At 44.7% G+C, this 19,058-nt stretch overlaps 1 protein-coding gene across 1 annotated transcript; it reads left to right on the plus strand.

Annotated features, from left to right (window-relative positions):
• Positions 1 to 139: 139 nt before the first annotated feature.
• FAM217A (family with sequence similarity 217 member A) lies at positions 140 to 14,259 on the plus strand (the record flags this gene model as incomplete). The annotated part of the gene is given in 10 exon segments (XM_081247421.1): positions 140 to 236; positions 365 to 561; positions 3,942 to 4,247; positions 10,151 to 10,225; positions 10,323 to 10,390; positions 12,741 to 13,134; positions 13,136 to 13,313; positions 13,316 to 13,446; positions 13,449 to 13,901; positions 13,905 to 14,259. Coding segments are annotated over 10 exon segments (1,950 nt in total). The 3' UTR covers positions 13,956 to 14,259.
• Between the last annotated feature and the right edge of the window lie 4,799 nt (positions 14,260 to 19,058).

The following is a 19,058-nucleotide window of genomic DNA, read 5'->3' on the forward strand; positions in this document are numbered from 1 at the left end:
TTACGGAGAAGAATGCACAGAGAATTTGAAGGGTGGAGTCCCTCGCAACTGCTCTTTCTCCAAGCTTTCCTTCATCTCCAGGAAGGTACCATGGAAACCGTTTTCTGGTCTCTGACTCCTGAGCATTCTGAGGGTCACAATGGCCCAGAGCTTAGCCTGGAACCGGCATGCTCACCCTGCACCTTCCAACCAGAGGAAATCAGCCTTTCACAAATATCCCAAGTCTGGCAGGGATTGTAGGCAGAAACCCCAGTTTCCTGTCTGGACATGGACAGTATCTGGGGAAGACAGGGTGCTTTCCTAAAGGAAAGGGGCACCCGGTGGGCACACATCAGTGTTATTTTCCCATTGGGCCCCTGTGGAGGCCATGCACCCTGTGTGAACATAATTAAGGCTCCACAGACCGACCAGGCCCTGAGGGAGTGTGGTCACATCAGCACAGTTCTCAAGCAGAACTGGGGAAAGAGCTTCCTCGTCCACAACCGAGGAAATGTCCAGATTAACACAGATAAGAAGCTCACCGGCTTCTTATTCTCATATCCAAACACCAAGGAGACAAAAGTAAACAAACAAAAATTCTCAGCTCTGGCTTTACTGTAGAAGATATTCTTCATTGTGGACCAAAAGCAGAGGAAAGATAAAACAGGGAAACAACAAGGACCTACTGTATAGCACAGGGAACTATACTCAATATCTTGTAATAACCTAAATGGAAAAGAATATGAAAAAGAATAGATATGTGTATATATATATATGTCTAACGGAATCACTTTGATGTGCAATTGAAACTAACACAACACTGTAAATCAACGATACTTCAATTTTTAAAAATAAGATATAAATTTTAAAAATTAAGAAATCAAAAAACAAAATCAAAGAAAAGCAGAGGACAGTAGACGTACTAAATAATCTTAAACCACCACACTTGATAGCACAGCCCCCAACAAAGACAGAAGCTGCCAACGACTACTCCCAGATCTGGGGCAAAAATGTAAATATGAGGTCTGTTATCGCTGCTCCTTCATTTCAGTGTGTTCCAGCTAAGCCAGGCTCACCATAATTGCTCTATTCTATGAACTGGCTGGACAATCACACTCCAAAGTGGTCAGAAATGGGGAAAGCCACATGAGCCAAGGGTGCCACGGCAAAGTCTGGGAGTGTTTGCCAGCTTTTTACCAAACTTAAAAACCCTTGGCCAGGATTGTAAAAAAATCATGATGGTATCATGGTGCCCAGCACAGGAGATACAAAATTCCACTTTTTAATTGAATGGATAAAGAAGATGTGGCATATATATACAATGGAATATTACTCAGCCATAAAAAGAAACGAAATTGAGTTATTTGTAGTGAGGTGGATGGACCTAGAATCTGTCATACAGAGTGAAAGAGAAAGACAAATACCGTATGCTAACACGTATATATGGAATCTAAAAAAAAGAAAAAAAAGGTTCTGAAGAACTTAGGGGCAGGACAGGAATAAAGACGCAGATGTAGAGAATGGACTTGAGGACACGGGGAGGAGGAAGGGTAAGCTGGGATGAAGTGAGAGAGTGGCATGGACATATATACACTCTCAAATGTAAAAGAGATAGCTAGTGGGAAGCAGCCGCATAGCACAGGGAGATCAGATCGGTGATTTGCGACCACCTAGAGGGGTGGGATAGGGAGGGTGGGAGGGAGACGCAAGAGGGAGGGGATATGGGGATATATATATACTATAGCTGATTCACTTTGTTATATAGCAGCAACTAACACAACAATGTAAAGCAATTATACTCCAATAAATATGTTAAAAAAGTAAAACTTTAAAAAGTAAACACAAAGGCATACTTTAAATACAACTATATTTAAAATATGGTATAGGGCTTCCCTGGTGGCGCAGTGGTTGAGAGTCCGCCTGCCGATGCAGGGGACACGGGTTCGTGCCCCGGTCCGGGAGGATCCCACATGCCGCGGAGCGGCTGGGCCTGTGAGCCATGGCCGCTGAGCCTGCACGTCCGGAGCCTGTGCTCTGCAGCAGGAGAGGCCATAACAGTGAGAGGCCCGCATACCGCAAAAAAAAAAATAAATAAAAATAAAATAAAATAAAATAAAAAAATATATATATAGTATAGAACTAACGAGAACTACTGGAATAGAATGTGATTCTCATCAATTTCATGGGTGTTTTTGGAGCAAGAAGGGAATTGGTGGAGGTGAGGTGGGTAGAATATTCTGGTAGCCAGAAGTTTCTCTCTTCCAAGCAGATTTGGGTGAATTACTCTAAATCCTCATTTACATAAATAGGAAAGAACAAACCATGTCTTAAGACATTCAACAGGCCAAGGAAGTGATTTATTAAAATCGATTTTTTTCAATCCACATAAATTGACCCATGTTTTTCTTAATTCATTTTATTGAAGTATAGTTGATTTACAATGTTGTGTTAATTTCTGCTGTACAGCAAAGTGATTCCGTTATATATATATATATATATATATATATATACATTTTTTCCCATATTCTTTTCCATTATGGTTTATTATAGGATATTGACTATAGTTCCCTGTGCTCTACAGTAGGACCTTGTTCTTTATCGATCCAATATATAACAGTTTGCATCTGCTAATCACAGCCTCCCACTCCATTCGTCCCCTCCCCTCCTCCCCCTTGGCAACCACAAGTCTGTTCTCTATTTGATCCATATGTTCTCAATCATTGGTCTAAATAACAACTGTTGGACTCTTTCTAGAGACTTGAAGTTTATTGACCTTGGCTGAAATCAGGAGGTCACAATGATCACGTTTATTTTTATTTTATTTTATTTTATTTTATTTTTTGCGGTACGCGGGCCTCTCACTGTTGTGGCCTCTCCCGTTGCGGAGCACAGGCTCCGGACGCGCAGGCTCAGAGGCCATGGCTCACGGGCCCAGCCACTCCGTGGCATGTGGGATCTTCCCGGACCGGGGCACGAGCCCGTGTCCCCTGCATCGGCAGGCAGACTCCCAACCACTGCGCCACCAGGGAAGCCCCCTGCTTCACCTTTTTAACCTTGCCACCAGCATCAGCCTTCTTGGCTGCAGGTTTTTTCTCCTTAGTATCTGGCTTCTCAGCCTTTTCACCCGCCATCTTGCAAGATGGGAGAGAGCCCAGCACAGCTTTAAAGTGATGGGGATACAGCAGTGAACTAGACGGGCAGGGCCCCTGCCCTCATGGAGTCTTATATTCTGCTGGGAAGAGACAGACAACAAAGAAGCAAACAAGGTGGTGAGGAGTCCAGGGAAGAAAGAAAGATGGGGGTTCTGAGATGCAGTAAAGTGCATGGGAAGGGCTTCTTTATTTTTATTTTTGTGTGTGTGTTTTACCCACATAATTTTATTTCAAATATTTATAAATTTGAAGGGCACTGCTTAAGGGCTTCTTTAAAGTGGAGTCAGGGAAGGCTTTTCTGAGAGGAAAATGGAAATGGGGGACACACTTAGGGGCTGGGGGTGGAGGCGGGAGTCAGAGATCTGAGAAACCCTTGAAATGGTGGTCAGCATCTAGTGCATCTGCATTTTTCTCCAAGGATCCCTCCCCCCAGATATTAAGAACCAGTGCATTTAGCTGCTTAATGAGGCTTTGGGGGGTTGAGTCCAGAGCTGGGTGTTACACGCACAGAATGCATTAGGACCACCCCCATTTCTGGCTCAAATGTCAGAGCTCTGTCGTATAATCGAATCTGGACTCATGAGGAACTGCCCAGAGGCGGGCTTGCGCTCAGCGGGGACACCTTCCTGCTCTCACGTCAGTTATGGGGACACTGCATGTTGGCAGCGTGGACAGCACCTGACACACAGCCCAGCCTGGTGGCGCGGGGGCGGGGCGGGAGCGGGGGGGCCAGGTTGGGGGCGGGGCCCGGGTCCGAGGAGATGTCCAGCGCGGGGGCGGAATCGGGATCAAGGTTGTGGCCCGGCGTAGTCAGGGCCGGGGTCGGGGGCGAGGTTAGGCTCAAGGTCGGGGACAGGGCCGGAGTCCAGGGTCCGGGTCCGGCGAGGGGGCGGGGGCGGGGGCGGGGCCAGGGGCGGGGGGTCAGGGGTCGGGCTAGGGGCGGGGCCGTGGGTGGGGTCGAGGTCGGGGGTCAGGGGTCGGGGTCGCGCGCTGCCGTCTGTCTTTCTGCTGGCGGGCCGAGTCGGAGGCTGTGCACGCGGAGCGGCCGGGGCCTCGGGGCGGCAGCGCCCGCGGAGACGCCGCCGGGAACGAGCCGGTGGCCAGCGGCGCCGAGAGGTAAGAGGCGGCCCGGCCCTCACCTGCCGGACGCCCACCCACCGGCCCCTCCCCAGGTCCCCGTCACAGAGGCCGGGCCGCGCACTCACCCCGCACACCCCGCGGCGCCGCAGGCCCCGCGCCCGCGCGCGCCTCCCTCCCCGTCCTTCCGCCCGGGCGCGGCGCAGGTGGATCGGTTCTTACTGATGCAGAGCATCCCTGAGCTGCGTTCTCTGCGTCTTCAGGACCCACCCTTCCTCTAGGCGACAAACAGTTGTAAACGACTAGCAAAGACACTGAGTACTGCGGTGGCTTCAGTTTGTGGTTTTTTGCAGATACCCATGCCCTAAGCAATGCCTTAATCCGTTTAAGCAACGCCTTAAAGATTGCTTCACTTGTTTTATTACACTGTAGTTCTCGGACAGTTACGCCTTAAACAGGAGCGGGCCTTTTGGTACCTCTGAGGCATGTGGGAGTGTCGGCTGTGCCTGTGTGTAAGGTTAATCCTGCTTTCAAACGGAGCACCTGGCTTAAATCATTAACAGCAGAGTTCATGACCCTGTGTTTTAATTCCAGATAATTCACCATACTTTTTCTAATTTGTGTTTTATCGTCCTGTCTGAAAATATCTCCTTTCTCACTTCAGACCTTCACTTCCTACTCTTCTGTCACTTAGACCTTCCACCTTGCTTTTTCTGTGCCCCCCGTTTTTGTCTGATCGCCTCTGGCTTCCAGTTAATTTCCTGTTGCTACCCCGCCTCACCCCACAGGCCCTCTCTCCTGCGTTCTAAGCTTTCTCCTGAGCTCCTTTGGATGCGGAGCCCAAGTTCACGCGCTCTTTGAAATCAGCTTCGTGCCGTACCCTCAGCGTGCCTGTCCCACACCTGTGCAGGATTGTGAGGAAACAGAGAAGCGGGACGGGGGGAAGAAATGGTGAGGACAGCGGCCCCAGGCTGTGCGCGTCTGTCTCCCGAGAGGTACGGCAGCTGCCCGGGGAAGCAGCGTCGGGGGAGCAGCCCAGGCGGCGGTCAAGGCCTCACTCCGCGGAAGCTTCCTGCCACGTCCCCCGCTGCTTTCTCTCTGGCAGCAGCTTGTACTTTTACCTCTTGGTGCATCTGAGATACCGAATGGAAATTTTTCTTTTTTTAAATGTTTATCCTATATTGGAGTATAGTTGGCTAACAATGTTGTGTTAGTTTCAGGTGTACAGCAAAGTGATTCAGTTATACATAAATATCTATTCTTTTTCAAATTCTTTTCCCATATAGGTTATTACTGAGTATTGAGTAGAGTTCCCTGAAAATCTTTATGTCTTTTAACAAAGGAAAAGCTAACCAGCTTCTTTGTAAATCTCCAAACATTTCTCTTAAAAAAAAAAAATTATTTATTTATTTATTTATTTTTGGCTGCGTTGGGTCTTCGTTGCTGCGCGCGGGCTTTCTCTAGTTGTGGCGAGCGGGGGCTGCTCTTCGTTGCGGTGCGCGGGCTTCTCATTGCGGTGGCTTTTCTTGTTGCGGAGCACGGGCTCTAGGCGCTCAGGCTTCAGTAGTTGTGGCACACGGGCTCAGTAGTTGTGGCACACGGGCTTAGTTGCTCCGCGGCATGTGAGATCTTCCCGGCCCAGGGCTCGAACCCGTGTCCCCTGCATTGGCAGGTGAATTCTTAACCAGTGCACCACCAGGGAAGTCCTCCAAGCATTTCTAACTGCAGTTGGATTTGGTGAAACATGCCACTTTGAACCGTCGGGCAGTGCTTACCTTTTAAATTTTCTCACACGTGTTTTGTGAAAAGTATTGGTAAGGCAGGTGGATATCAAATAGTAGAACCAGTGCCCACCCTGTAGGCAGTTTGCAGTCTGGCTGACTTCATGGGCTACTGACAGCCTTCCTTACTGGCTGACGAATTTGGTTACTTTTATTCTATGACCTCGACAGCATGGTTTTCATCACCTCCCCTTTATCATGTTAAGGTAAGGCTATTTCTCTCACAGGTTATTTTGTACCTTAGGGAACCAGGATTACAGAGCTGAGAGAAGCTTGAGAATCTGTCAGGAGGCTTTAAAAATACAAATATCTGGCCTCATCTTACTGAATCAGAATCTGTGCCATTTTCTTCAACTATTATTTTTAAAGAGCTCCCCTGGTGATTCTCATGCAGAGACTAGATCCAATGTATGTTATCTCAGAGAGCAGAGAATTTTATTAATTTTATTTTTCATGAAAACCTCCAGAGAAAGATAATCTGCAGCCCACATTCCAATGTTCAACTCTCCTTCCTGTCGAGAGATAACTTCCCTGTGGATCAATTAAATCCTCATCCTGTACTTAAGCTTATTTGTCCTTGTTTCTCCTTAGTGCAGAGATAATACCTAGTACTACCTAACATTTCATTTGTATATTGCTCGGAGTTTGGTTTGCAAAGGGTTTTCTCATTTGAGATTAAAAAAATAAAAACTGAGTTCATCCCTCAGATATCACTTTTTTAAATTAACTGCTCACCTCTTCACTTTCCCTTTCCAGGATAAATGATCACATCCCTCTCCTGCACACACCCCACGCTTTTCCTGCATACCACTCAGCACAGTGTCTGGAACATAAATCCTCAGTAGATATTGTACCTATCCTTATTCATTTTTTGCCTTAAAAAATATTTCCTAAGTGCTTCTCAGCATCTGGAGTCTAGAATGAGAGGTGGGCTGCTCAGTGCTGAGTATGTGAGGATTTTGTTCGGTTGATGGAAAGATTTTTTTTTTTTTTTTTGCGGCACGCAGGCCTCTCACTGTTGTGGCTTCTCCCGCTGCGGAGCACAGGCTCCGGACGCGCAGGCTCAGCAGCCATGGCTCACGGGCCCAGCCGCTCCGCGGCATGTGGGATCTTCCCGGACCGGGGCATGAACCCATGTCCCCTGCATCGGCAGGCGGACTCTCAACCGCTGCGCCACCAGGGAAGCCCCTGGAAAGATTTTTATACTCTTTCAGATCTGATACTCAGATAGATAAAATCTGGTGACTGTGCCATTGTGAACTGGACATTTTATTGTATTTTTTAAATCACAAGTTTTGAAAACTTGTGTGCCATTATTTTTACAAAATGTGAATGAAATCATAAATTCTCATAAAAGCCTTTCATCTCCTAAGAGGTGTTGTCCAGCTGATGATAGTTTGATGAGAACATTGCCAGCTCCTCACACATGCTGAGTGTCCTTTTAGGAGGGAGGGCGCCGGTCATGGAACTTTGTGCCTTTTGTTATATTTTAACCAAGGGACTTGTAAAATTATGTATTTGAGCTTTTAAGATGTTCTTACATTAAGTTTATCCTAAAACAAAAATTGTTTTACAACTTATCTCACTGGAATTTGGATACAGAAGTACCCGTTCCTGAAAATAAAAACCTCCCACCTGGAAGGGATAGTGCCACAGGTGGTAAGAAATCCTCCATGTGTCTATTTATACTTATAAATATATGAAAATTTATATTCTAATTTATAATATGAACAACCACTCATATTAAAGGGGGCTTGTTTTGAATATCACCAGTTTTATGTACCTATTAATTGTCTTTTTTTCATACACATTCTTTTTTTTTTTTTTTAAGTTTATTTATTTATTTTTTTAATTAGTTTCTGCTTTATAACAAAGTGAATCAGTCATACATATACATCTGTTCCCACATCCCTTCCCTCATGCATCTCCCTCCCTCCCACCCTCCCCATCCCACCCCTCCAGGCGGTCACAAAGCACCGAGCTGATCTCCCTGTGCTCTGCGGCTGCTTCCCACTATCTATCTACCTTACGTTTGGTAGTGTATACACGTCCATGCCTCTCTTTCGCCTTGTCACAGCCCACCCTTCCCCCTCCCCATATCCTCAAGTCCATTCTCAAGTAGGTCTGCGTCTTCATTCCCGTTTTGCCCCTAGGTTCTTCATGACATTTTTTTTTTAAAATTCCGTATATATGTGTTAGCATACGGTATTTGTCTTTCTCTTTCTGACTAACTTCACTCTGTATGACAGACTCTAGGTCTATCCACCTCATTACAAATAGCTCAGTTTCGTTTCTTTTTATGGCTGAGTAATATTCCATTGTATATATGTGCCACATCTTCTTTATCCATTCATCCGATGATGGACACTTAGGTTGTTTCCAGCTCCGGGCTATTGTGAATAGAGCTGCAATGAACATTTTGGTACATGTCTCTTTTTGAATTATGGTTTTCTCAGGGTATATGCCCAGTAGTGGGATTGCTGGGTCATATGGTAGTTCTATTTGTAGTTTTTTAAGGAACCTCCATACCGTTCTCCATAGTGGCTGTACCAATTCACATTCCCACCAGCAGTGCAAGAGTGTTCCCTTTTCTCCACACCCTCTCCAGCATTTATTGTTTCTAGATTTCTCTTTTTTTTTTTTTTTTAATCAGTTTCTGCTTTATAACAAAGTGAATCAGTCATACATATACATCTGTTCCCACATCCCTTCCCTCATGCATCTCCCTCCCTCCCACCCTCCCCATCCCACCCCTCCAGGCGGTCACAAAGCACCGAGCTGATCTCCCTGTGCTCTGCGGCTGCTTCCCACTATCTATCTACCTTACGTTTGGTAGTGTATATATGTCCATGCCTCTCTTTCGCTTTGTCACAGCTTACCCTTCCCCCTCCCCATATCCTCAAGTCCATTCTCAAGTAGGTCTGTGTCTTTATTCTCGTTTTGCCCCTAGGTTCTTCATGACATTTTTTTTTTAAATTCCGTATATATGTGTTAGCATACGGTATTTGTCTTTCTCTTTCTGACTAACTTCACTCTGTATGACAGACTCTAGGTCTATCCACCTCATTACAAATAGCTCAGTTTCGTTTCTTTTTATGGCTGAGTAATATTCCATTGTATATATGTGCCACATCTTCTTTATCCATTCATCCGATGATGGACACTTAGGTTGTTTCCAGCTTCATACACATTCTTTCAGACAAAATTAACAAGGTAAGGATAGATATTTGGTTTTAAGTAATTCACAAAACATTATTATTATTATTATTTTTATTTATTTATTTATTTATTTATTTATGGCTGTATTGACTCTTCGTTTCTGTGCGAGGGCTTTCTCTAGTTGCGGCAAGTGGGGTCCACTCCTCATCGCAGTGCGCAGGCCTCTGACTATCGCGGCCTTTCTTGTTGCGGAGCACAGGCTCCAGATGCGCAGGCTCAGTAATTGTGGCTCACGGGGCTAGTTGCTCCGCGGCATGTGGGATCTTCCCAGACCAGGGCTCGAACCCGTGTCCCCTGCATTGGCAGGCAAATTCTCAACCACTGCGCCACCAGGGAAGCCACAAAACATTATTTTAACATTACCATGTATGCTCCTTAAAGAAAATTTCTTTCCTCAAAGTTAAATTTAAATTTTATTTCTATAGAGTTCTTCAAACAAGTCAAAGCCTTTATTTACTATTTTACAAGGCTGCAAATTGGTCATTAAATATCTTACTATATTACTTTTTTCAACATAACAGTGTTATAAGTGGAAATTAACATTGTAGCAAAGATAATGTTTTCCAGTCACTGCCAAAAGGGAAGTGGTCTCAGCCCTTAAGATATCTTGAAGCAGCTGAAATGGTTATATTTAGTTTTGAAATAGTGAAAAAAATTAATCTTTCATTTACTTTTTTTGATCAAAAATAAAACAGTTAACTTAATAAAATAAAGACAATCTTAATGATAGTCAAGGCTTATTAGTTAACACTGTTTAGTTGATGTTTATAAACAGATTATACTAATTCCTGCTGAGGTCAGTAAAAACCGTTTATATGGCTATGAGGGAGTATTATAGGACTTTACTATATATTGCTTGGTTAGAACAAGAACTATACATTCTTAGAACAAGATTCGGGAACAGAGATGTCATGTGTTTAAAAGTCTTCTGCTGCTTCATAGAACCATTTGGAAATTCCAGTAGAGCAACTCATGTTGGGACTTACTTTGTCAGAGCATGCTCCCAAAAGAACACAGGTAGGGTTTTATTCATCACACTCTGAAAGTATTATTTTTTTAAAAAAAGGCATGCAGTTCCTGACTAAAATGTTGTCCATGGTTTTCCTGTTCTTAGAATAGTAAACAAGGGATATTCCAGTTATGGAGTTATCCTGTCAACAAAGGAAGTGCCACGGAGAACAGGTGAGGGAATATTTATGTTTGTAAACCCCTAAATTACTGAAATAAATCTAGATACAGATGAGTTAACTGCTCAGCTGAAGTACGAGGCCAAAAAAACAACCAGAAGAAAAAAGTATTGTGTGCAAGTAGTGGGAAATTATAGAGTCGCACCCTAAAATAGGACATGGCTGGCAGACAGCACAGTGTGTGGTGAAGAGGTGGCTGGGCCTTTACAAGGAGGGTCTAGACGGAGAGAGCTTGGACTTCCCATTCGAGTGAAAAGGAACCGTAATAGGAAAGTAATAATTCATGTGCCAGGAATGATTTTCGTTCCTTACGTGTATTAACTCATTTAACCCTCAGGACAGTCCTGTAAGGGAGGTACTGTTGTCATTGTCCCTATTTTATGGATGAGGACATGGAAGCAGGTGACAAGTAACAGGTGGTTGAACCACAATGTGAAAGCTTGGTTCACGCTCTCAGACCCCCTTCCCTGATTCAGTCTCTTCCTGGGATTTGAATTCTTACTTTTTGGTTCTTAAACTTTGGTGTGCGTGAGAACCAGCTAGAAGCCTTCTTCAAAACGCAGGTTACTGTTATTGGGAAATTAACATGTATCGAGCACCGCTGGGTGTTGCTTTTACATAGTGTATTATTTAACGGGGATGCTGAGTTGCGTTCCTCTCTTTTGTCAACACAGTTTTAACAACTGTGTGGTTCCCTTGACAGCCGCTGACTCTTCGGCTGAGGATTCTCCCCTGTGCGGCTCCGGACACAGCTCACCTAGCGCTAACGTTGAGGGGAGAACCGAGAGGCGCGAAGGCGATTGTAGTGACTCATGTCCTGGGGATGCGGGTGGTGATGGGGGGAGGAAGCCTGCTTTTACGAGAAGGAACTCAAAGGAAGAGGTCAAGTGACGTGAGAGGACGTAAATGAGTCGGCAGAGCACGGTGGCTGGAGACGTGAACGTGGGACCCAATGCCGGGGTTTAATCCTAGCTCCACCACTTGCGAGATGTGCGACCTCAGCCAGTCTGGGCCTCAGTTCCCTCATCTGTCAAAGGTAGAAGATGAAACTGCCGACCTCACAGGGCTGTTGTGAGGACTAAACAGAATCGCGCGTTTGGTGGGTGCTCATGCTTGATACTGGGGAGGCCTGGTGATGGTGCAGAGTTGGAAGCTTGGGGTCAGTGAGACATTTTACTACTGAGATGTTTCTCCTCAATATGCTGTCAACAAGGAAAGAGAATAAAAGTCACCATAGCTTTCATTTAGTGTTTAACAGTTTGCAAAGTACATTCATGTAATTGTCTGCTTCTTAGACCACCTCCAGGGTGGGTATTATAATTTCCATTTTGCTCGTTGGTGGCAAAGGGGTTCAAGCTTAGGTCTTCCACATCCAGATTCCATGCTTTTTTTTTTAAAACTGTACTACATGGATTGTGTCTGTTATCAATTATAGATTTAAGGTGATTTTCCTGTGGTTTTTCAGAGGGAAGTCAGTAAACCTGTAGTATTTATTAGCTAAATAAATAAATTTTTATTATTTTCTGTACTTTTCAAAATCCTTCAAGACTGCTTTGTTGTCTTTAGTGTAAATTGGCTTTAAAAGCAGCAGGAACATAATAGGGCTATAAATATGTCAATTAACGCATCAGATCTTTCCATGGCAGTATTTCTAGTAAGCTTTAAAAATATACTAACTGTAAACTCAGAATTCTGTGGCCTGGCTTTTTTGCAGTTTTCATTTGAATATAATACCTAGAAGTTTTAGTCCTAAAATAAAAGAGCACAATCAGATGAAAATTACAATAGACTATATCTGGGATAATTCTTGTTTGATAGACATTGTTTTGTTTCCTTTTTTGTTAGAATAATTTTTTAAAAACCACAGTGGCTAAAGTAGAAGCCCTTCTTAAGTAACCTAACTACATTCTTTGAGAGTTTCCTTTTATCTAATTCTGGGTAAATAAGCATTTCACTATAATTTCAATTTGAGTTGGTTAGCCTCCTTTTCAGGCATCATAGTTGAACGTACACTATATCATAGGCAAATAGCTATAATTAGACACTTTCAGCCTAGTGGCCATTCATAGCCAGTTAGCCATTTGTAGGTATAATGATCTAGTCACCTGTGCATGTACAAAGGGATGCCCAGTTACTGTTTTAATCTGTACTTTAAAAAATGTATATAGCTGTATATAGTTAGAGCATATTTGAAAATTAACATGTTTCTGTTACAGATAGATACACATATGCCATTGGGAACCAAACATTAGCTAGTCTTTGATAAAGGTTTCTTATTCATTATCATTTTAATAGCATTTTAATTCTAGGCAACCAACCATTTATTAAATAAATCATTTTTTAAGGGATTTAAAAAAGTCTTCAATGGAAACTGGCTATAATGGGACCAGTAATTGCATGAGGCTCTTCGCTGTGAGCCACTCACTAACAAGTGCTTCAGTGGACGAGCCAGTTGGCTCCTACCCTGCCCTGCAGACGCCATTAAGTCACTGCTGGCCTTATGCTGATGGAGACTTTTTTAAGGACAGAAATGAGCCTCATATTAATTTATGCTCAACTCTAGGAAACAACAGGGGCGAACTTTTAACTGCGCCAAATTGGAATCTGAAGTATGGAAACAGCAGTGTGGAAGAAAATTTAACAGATGAAAGTGACTTATCAGAAAATGAAAAAGCAAACGATACTTTACTCCGCTATTTTAAAAAGATGGACCTGAACTTAAAGCCAGAAACAATAGAAAAATGTTGAAGACTCTTTTACAGAAGAACCAAGTGAAGTATTTCCATATCCTGATTTTCTCCCCCCTCCTTTCAACATCCTGGACTTGCACAAATTAGCCATCTCAAACTCTGAAAATTGGAAGATGACAATGGAGCCTGTAGACAGCTCTCTGGAACGTTTGGTAGCTCCTGTACTGGACAGAGATGGCAGCACGTGACTATTCAAAGAGAACGGTCGAGACTGCAGACTTCCTTCCGTGCTCCCTTAGCCACCGAACGACCCTCTTCCTCCATAGCTGTACCCAAAATGAGGCAGCCCAAACCTTCCGACTCTCTGTGGGTCTTCAGACAACTTGTGTAGAGAAAAGTCACGAGGAAAGGAAAACCAATTCTGCTTCTTGCAAGCTTGAATACAATGCTCCCAAGTGGAATTGCAGCCATGCTGGGAAATACAAGTGGAATTCTAGACCAGCTCTGAAAACCTCACCCACCACAAAACAGGTGATTGCAGCTTACGACAACTTTAAGAACCCCAGGGTCTCCATTTTAAACCCATGCCAAGAACTCTCAGCCCAGCCTGCTCCTGCCCAGACATCTCAGTTGCTGGTTAAAATGGTCTCAACCAGATGTCTGCCACCAAAGTCTCCTACACCAGTTTCACCTATACCTCTGTCTTTTCCTGAAAATCAGAGGGAAGAAATTAAGGCACCACCAAGGACCAGAAAGAAACTTTACCGAAAAGACATGGTACTGAACAGACCATTCTATATTCAGAAGCTAAACTGTTAATCACCTTCGTTGATAGCTAAGGATAAGTGCTCACCCATTGACCAAAAATAACTCTTGTCTTTCCTGCATCTCAACGTGAGCAAGTCTATTCCAAGAAGCCTAGCTAAAAGATGGTTCCTCCTTCCGAGATACAGGTATTACACACACACACACACACCAATTCCTGAATGTGCTGTGGAGTGGAGCTTGTGGCAGTCGCAGCTGAGATGTCTACATATAAGCCAAGGGCTTCCCTGATGACATATTTGAGTCTCTTACATGTTATGTTTCAAAGGAATGTTTCACTTGGAAAACGATTCTATTCAAGATGGTTCTTTTGTTGTGATTGTTTCCCAGTGTAATTCCATCATCAATAAATGGCATAATAGACTTATCGCTGGTATAATTATTCTTCTATTCTGTTCTATTTTTTTAAATATTTATTTATTAAATAACCCATACATTGTTAGTATAGACATCGTGCAAGGTTAAAACATATTCAAACATCAAGATCCACATTCAGGGCTTCCCTGGTGGTGCAGTGGTTGATAGTCCGCCTGCCGATGCAAGGGATGTGGGTTCGTGCCCCCCGTCCGGGAGAGTCCCACGTGCCGCAGAGCGGCTGGGCCCGTGAGCCATGGCCGCTGAGCCTGCGGGTCCGGAGCCTGTGCTCCGCAGTGAAAGAGGCCACGGCAGTGAGAGGCCCGCGTAAGTTCTAGAGGCTGGAAGTCTGGGGTCAAGGTGCCAGCATGGTTGGGCTCTGGTGAGGTCTCTTCTTGGCTCGCAGATGGTTGCTTTCTTGTTGTGTCCTCGCATAGCAGAGGAAGAGAAAGAGGAAGAGGAAGAGGAAGAGGAGTAAGAGAGAGAGGGAGGGAGAGAGGGAGAGAGACAGAGCGAGAGAGAGATGGAGAGAGAGGGAGAGGGAGAGGGGGGGAGGGAGAGGGAGAGAGAGGCAGAGAGAGAGAGAGGGAGAGAGGGAGAGAGAGAGAGAGAGGGAGAGGGAGGGAGAGAGAGAGGGAGGGAGAGAGAGGCAGAGGGAGAGAGGGACAGGGAGAGAGAGAGAGGGAGAGGGAGGGAGAGAGAGAGGGAGGGAGAGGGAGAGAGAGGCAGAGGGAGAGAGGGATAGAGAGGGAGAGAGAGGGAGGGAGAGGGAGGGAGGGGGAGAGGGAGGGAGAGAGGGAGGGAGAGAGGGAGAGGGAGAGAGAGAGAGAGGGAGCTGTTCTGTTCTATTAAACAATCATAAGAGTCAGTGATTTTTTTTCTTTTTTTAATTGAAGTATAGTTGGTTTACAATGTTGTGTTAGTCTCAGGTGCACAGGAAAGTGATTCAGTTATACGTATATATGTATATATTTTTTCAGATTCTTTTCCATTATTACAAGATATTGAATATAGTTCCCTGTGCTATACATTAGGTCTCTGTTGTGTATCTGTCTTATATATAATAGTGTGTATCTGTTAATCCCAAACTCCTAATTTATCCCTTCCCCTTTGGTAACCATAAATTTGTTTTCTGTGTCTGTGAGTCTGTTTATGTTTTGCAAGTAAGTTCATTTGCATCACTTTTTTAGATTCCACGTATAAGTAACATCATGTAGTATTTGTCTCTCTCAGTGATTTTTTTCCTCCACTGGTACCCTTTCTTCTTTCCCTTCCCATCTCGACAAATCTCCTTTGTCTGTCATTTTGACCTAAACTTTGGGTATTTGCTTGGCCATTAAAAGCTAAAGAAGTTGCTATTTTGTTAAATTAACATACAAGATCCTCTAGGTCCTCCCATGAATCCTTAGAAACTTTCCCTTCCCCAGGCCCTTTGTCATATACATGAAAGCAAGATCATCTCTCTTTGGGGCCTAGCTACAGGTTTAGGCTTGAAACAACCCACTTCCCTCAGATCTAATAGTTTTAGGATATTGAAGGAAAATGGGAAAAGGCCACTGTCCACAGAACAGCCCAAATCTCTCAGTTCATGGAATTTTCCCCCAAGGCTCTTTGTTGCTGGAAGTGTTAACCTTGGTTAGATAAAGCTCAAACAGCTAAAGCTTAACTCATTAATCAGTGAAAAAGGGAAACTATGTAATTGACACACTTTACTGTACTTAAGAATCAGGGAAACAAAAAAGTAGAGTCCTGGTTTCTCTCGGAGGCCTACGGAAACAGAATCTTTGGGAGTCGGGCCCAGGGATCCACTTTGCAGAAAAAGCATCCCAGGTGATTTTATTGCAGGTGGTTCTTGGAACATACTTGAAAAACACTGTAAAGGGGAAAACCTGATGTAACATGCATGGATCAGAGTTTGGATATTTTTGGGGGTAGTGGGCTTTGGTTTTAGTGGATGGTTAGTGAGTTCAAGTTAGTTTTTATCAAACGTTAAAAAAACACACACACGATTAAAACTTCAAACATTACCGAAAGGGAGAGGCTTCTTCCCACCCCCAAACTCCTCCCCCGCACCAAGGCAGTCAGTATTAAGCTTTTGTTTATCGTCCCCCTAAATAAGATGGAATATTCGAGTTAGGGATGGGTGAGATGATTGAAAGGACAATTGAAATAAATGTTGAAGAGGTAACTTGTTTGAAACAAGAGGTAGCTTGTTTACTCTATCGTTAGGAAAAGAACAAGGCTCAAATAGTATTCAGAGGCAGGGGTCAGAGTATGTTTAGCTTTTAGGTTAATTTCAAAGAATATTCTGGAACCTCATCAACAGCAGTAACAAATAAACTTAGTTGTTCAGGATCCCTTATTATAATAGACTTTTACCTAAATCCGTATAATTAGTGTCGTTAGCCAAGTGAGTGGCGTAACACCCCGTTCACAGGTTGTGACACAGACACGGGCTTGTACTTTCACTCGGTTCCAACCTGCAGTGACCGTCCTCATGTCCTCCACCTGCTCTCTTTACTCCTGCCTACAATTCTGAGTCCTGAACCTTCCGTACCAGCCCTTTGTATCCATTCTCATCTCTTCCTTCTTTACGTGTTTCGATTTTTAGCCCCTCACCTGTAGAGCTGGAATGATCTAATTTTTACTTGTAAACCCTTCAGGAAGGGACATGTATTTTGTCCACTGCTGCAGCCCGGTCACTGCCTGGCAGGTGGTAGACATCCTTTAAGGCGTTTGACTGGAGTGGACCTCACCCATCAGAGGGCTGTGACATTCGCAAAGCAGCTGCGAGCACTCGCTCCCAGGCTCCGCCGCCACTAACAGCGCCGACTCCTCAGGCAGTTTCCCTAACCTCTCTGTTCTTCACTTACCCAATCTGTAAAGTGAGTAGGATACCTTTTATCTCATATAATCACGTGAGATCAAGTGAATGAAGTGCCTGGCAAATTCAGGCACGTTATCAGGGAGAGTAGGAAGGGCACAGGAGGCCAGAGTGGTTGGAGTGGGCTGCCCCAGCACTGGACTGTCACCGGATTAAGTGACAGCTCATGATAGGCCGTCAGCGTCCCACTTCTCGGGAGGCGCGTGCCAGGCACCGGGAACATGGTATGGAGTGAGGCACATACAACGTGGCTTCCGGAAGGACCAGGAGTGGGACTGGGCACAAGGGACGGGAAGCAGCAGGCGTGGAATGTCTGCGGGGGGCCCACGAGAACCCTGCACTGAAAGGTTTCATCTCTTGGAGTGAGGGGTGCGGGAACACTGATTCTGGGCTTTAATGTCTTAGAGGTAGGTAATGGCAAATTTCTTATTGGGAACATAACCAGACTGTTTTATTTAGGATGTCATTGGACCTAAAAAAAAAAATTTTTTTTAAAGAAAAAAACAACTGTAACACCTACCAGATAGTTTTAAGAGTCCCAGATTGCCCTAAATGTAGTTAAAAACTGTTAGCAGCATTGCTGAGACTTCAGTTATGAGGCAAAGGGACTAATAATTATATAACATGTCAGGAGCACTTGGTTAAAACAGTTGCTGGGATTCTGTTTCCAGTGTTTAAACCGAGTCCCTGGGACGAGGCACCGCGTAGAACGATGGGGGAAAACAGGCAACACGTACAAACCGGGGGGAGAAAAGCTCACCACGGAGGGGGGTTGATGTGTAGTTATCAGCAAATTCAAGACATTTTGCTATTTCCCAGACCTGTTGGAAGTCACCTTCTACCACTGTTTTCGAAGAAACATTTGGCAAAGTTTGTAACAGACATGTACAAAGTAATCCTGCTCAGGAAATCCTAGTTAAATCTGGCTTTTCGGCCTGCTCGTGGAGTCCCACGTTTAGCCCTCCAGCACTGCCACTTTTTCTTGGCTCCTTTTCAGGTCTTAACTGAGGTAGAGTCTGAGTTTCTCATCCGTAAAAGCCCATGAAGAAAGTTGTCATCAACCTAAATCCACCCTACATACTACTCCCCCTACTAAAAAGAGGATCTCATGACCCCTGCCCATCACTTTGGATAGATGACTACGTAGCCCTCAGTCCTGTACCAGGCCGAACAGGAAACACAACTGGGGCTTTGACAAGAAGGCTCTCCAGAGCCACTGCCACTCAGCCCATTGCTCCAACCACAACCTGACCAGAGCGCCTGGCCAGCCACCGGTGGCAGGGGCTCCAGCTGGGTCAGACGTGCTCTACGAAGCCAGCCTGGGCCTCTGCCCTCCGCCCTCCAGTCCTGTTTTGCGTGTGCTAAAGGTTCACACGACCTCCCTGTTCCTGCCTCTTAAGTATTTCATCACTGTTCTGTTTAAAGCTGAAGACAGTTCCTTAGGAGAAAATAAAGAATGGGAAGAAGCGGACAGGGTCCAATACTCGCCAGGCTTCCCTGCCTGCAATGAACTGACTGATTTAAGCCATTACAGGAAGGGGTTATCCCGTTACGCATCGTTTCTATCCCTAGGAAAACGAAATCAAGTACGTGTAACGGGAACGAGAACACAGCACCTTCTGGCGTGTGTTCTGCACTTAGCTGCTTGCAGGTTGTTTCCAGGCTGCAGGTTCTGAGGGGCAGGTTCGGCTTGCTCGGCGGGACCTCCTCCCCACCCTCCCCCTCGTGAGACTCACAAAGCCTGTTGGATGTCTTCCGACAACTTTCCCTAACCTGGCGGTTCCCGGTCATATCTGAGCACAAAACACTTTGCAAAGCACATCTATGAAGATCAGGTAAGAAACAGTGTTTCTGACTTAAAGCTAAATGTAAAGACACCAAACTCAGCAATGAAAACTTAGGAGGCAGTA

This window comes from Mesoplodon bidens (genome assembly GCF_964165515.1).
Source record: "Mesoplodon bidens genome assembly, chromosome: 10".
Classification (NCBI taxonomy): Eukaryota; Metazoa; Chordata; class Mammalia; order Artiodactyla; family Ziphiidae; genus Mesoplodon; species Mesoplodon bidens.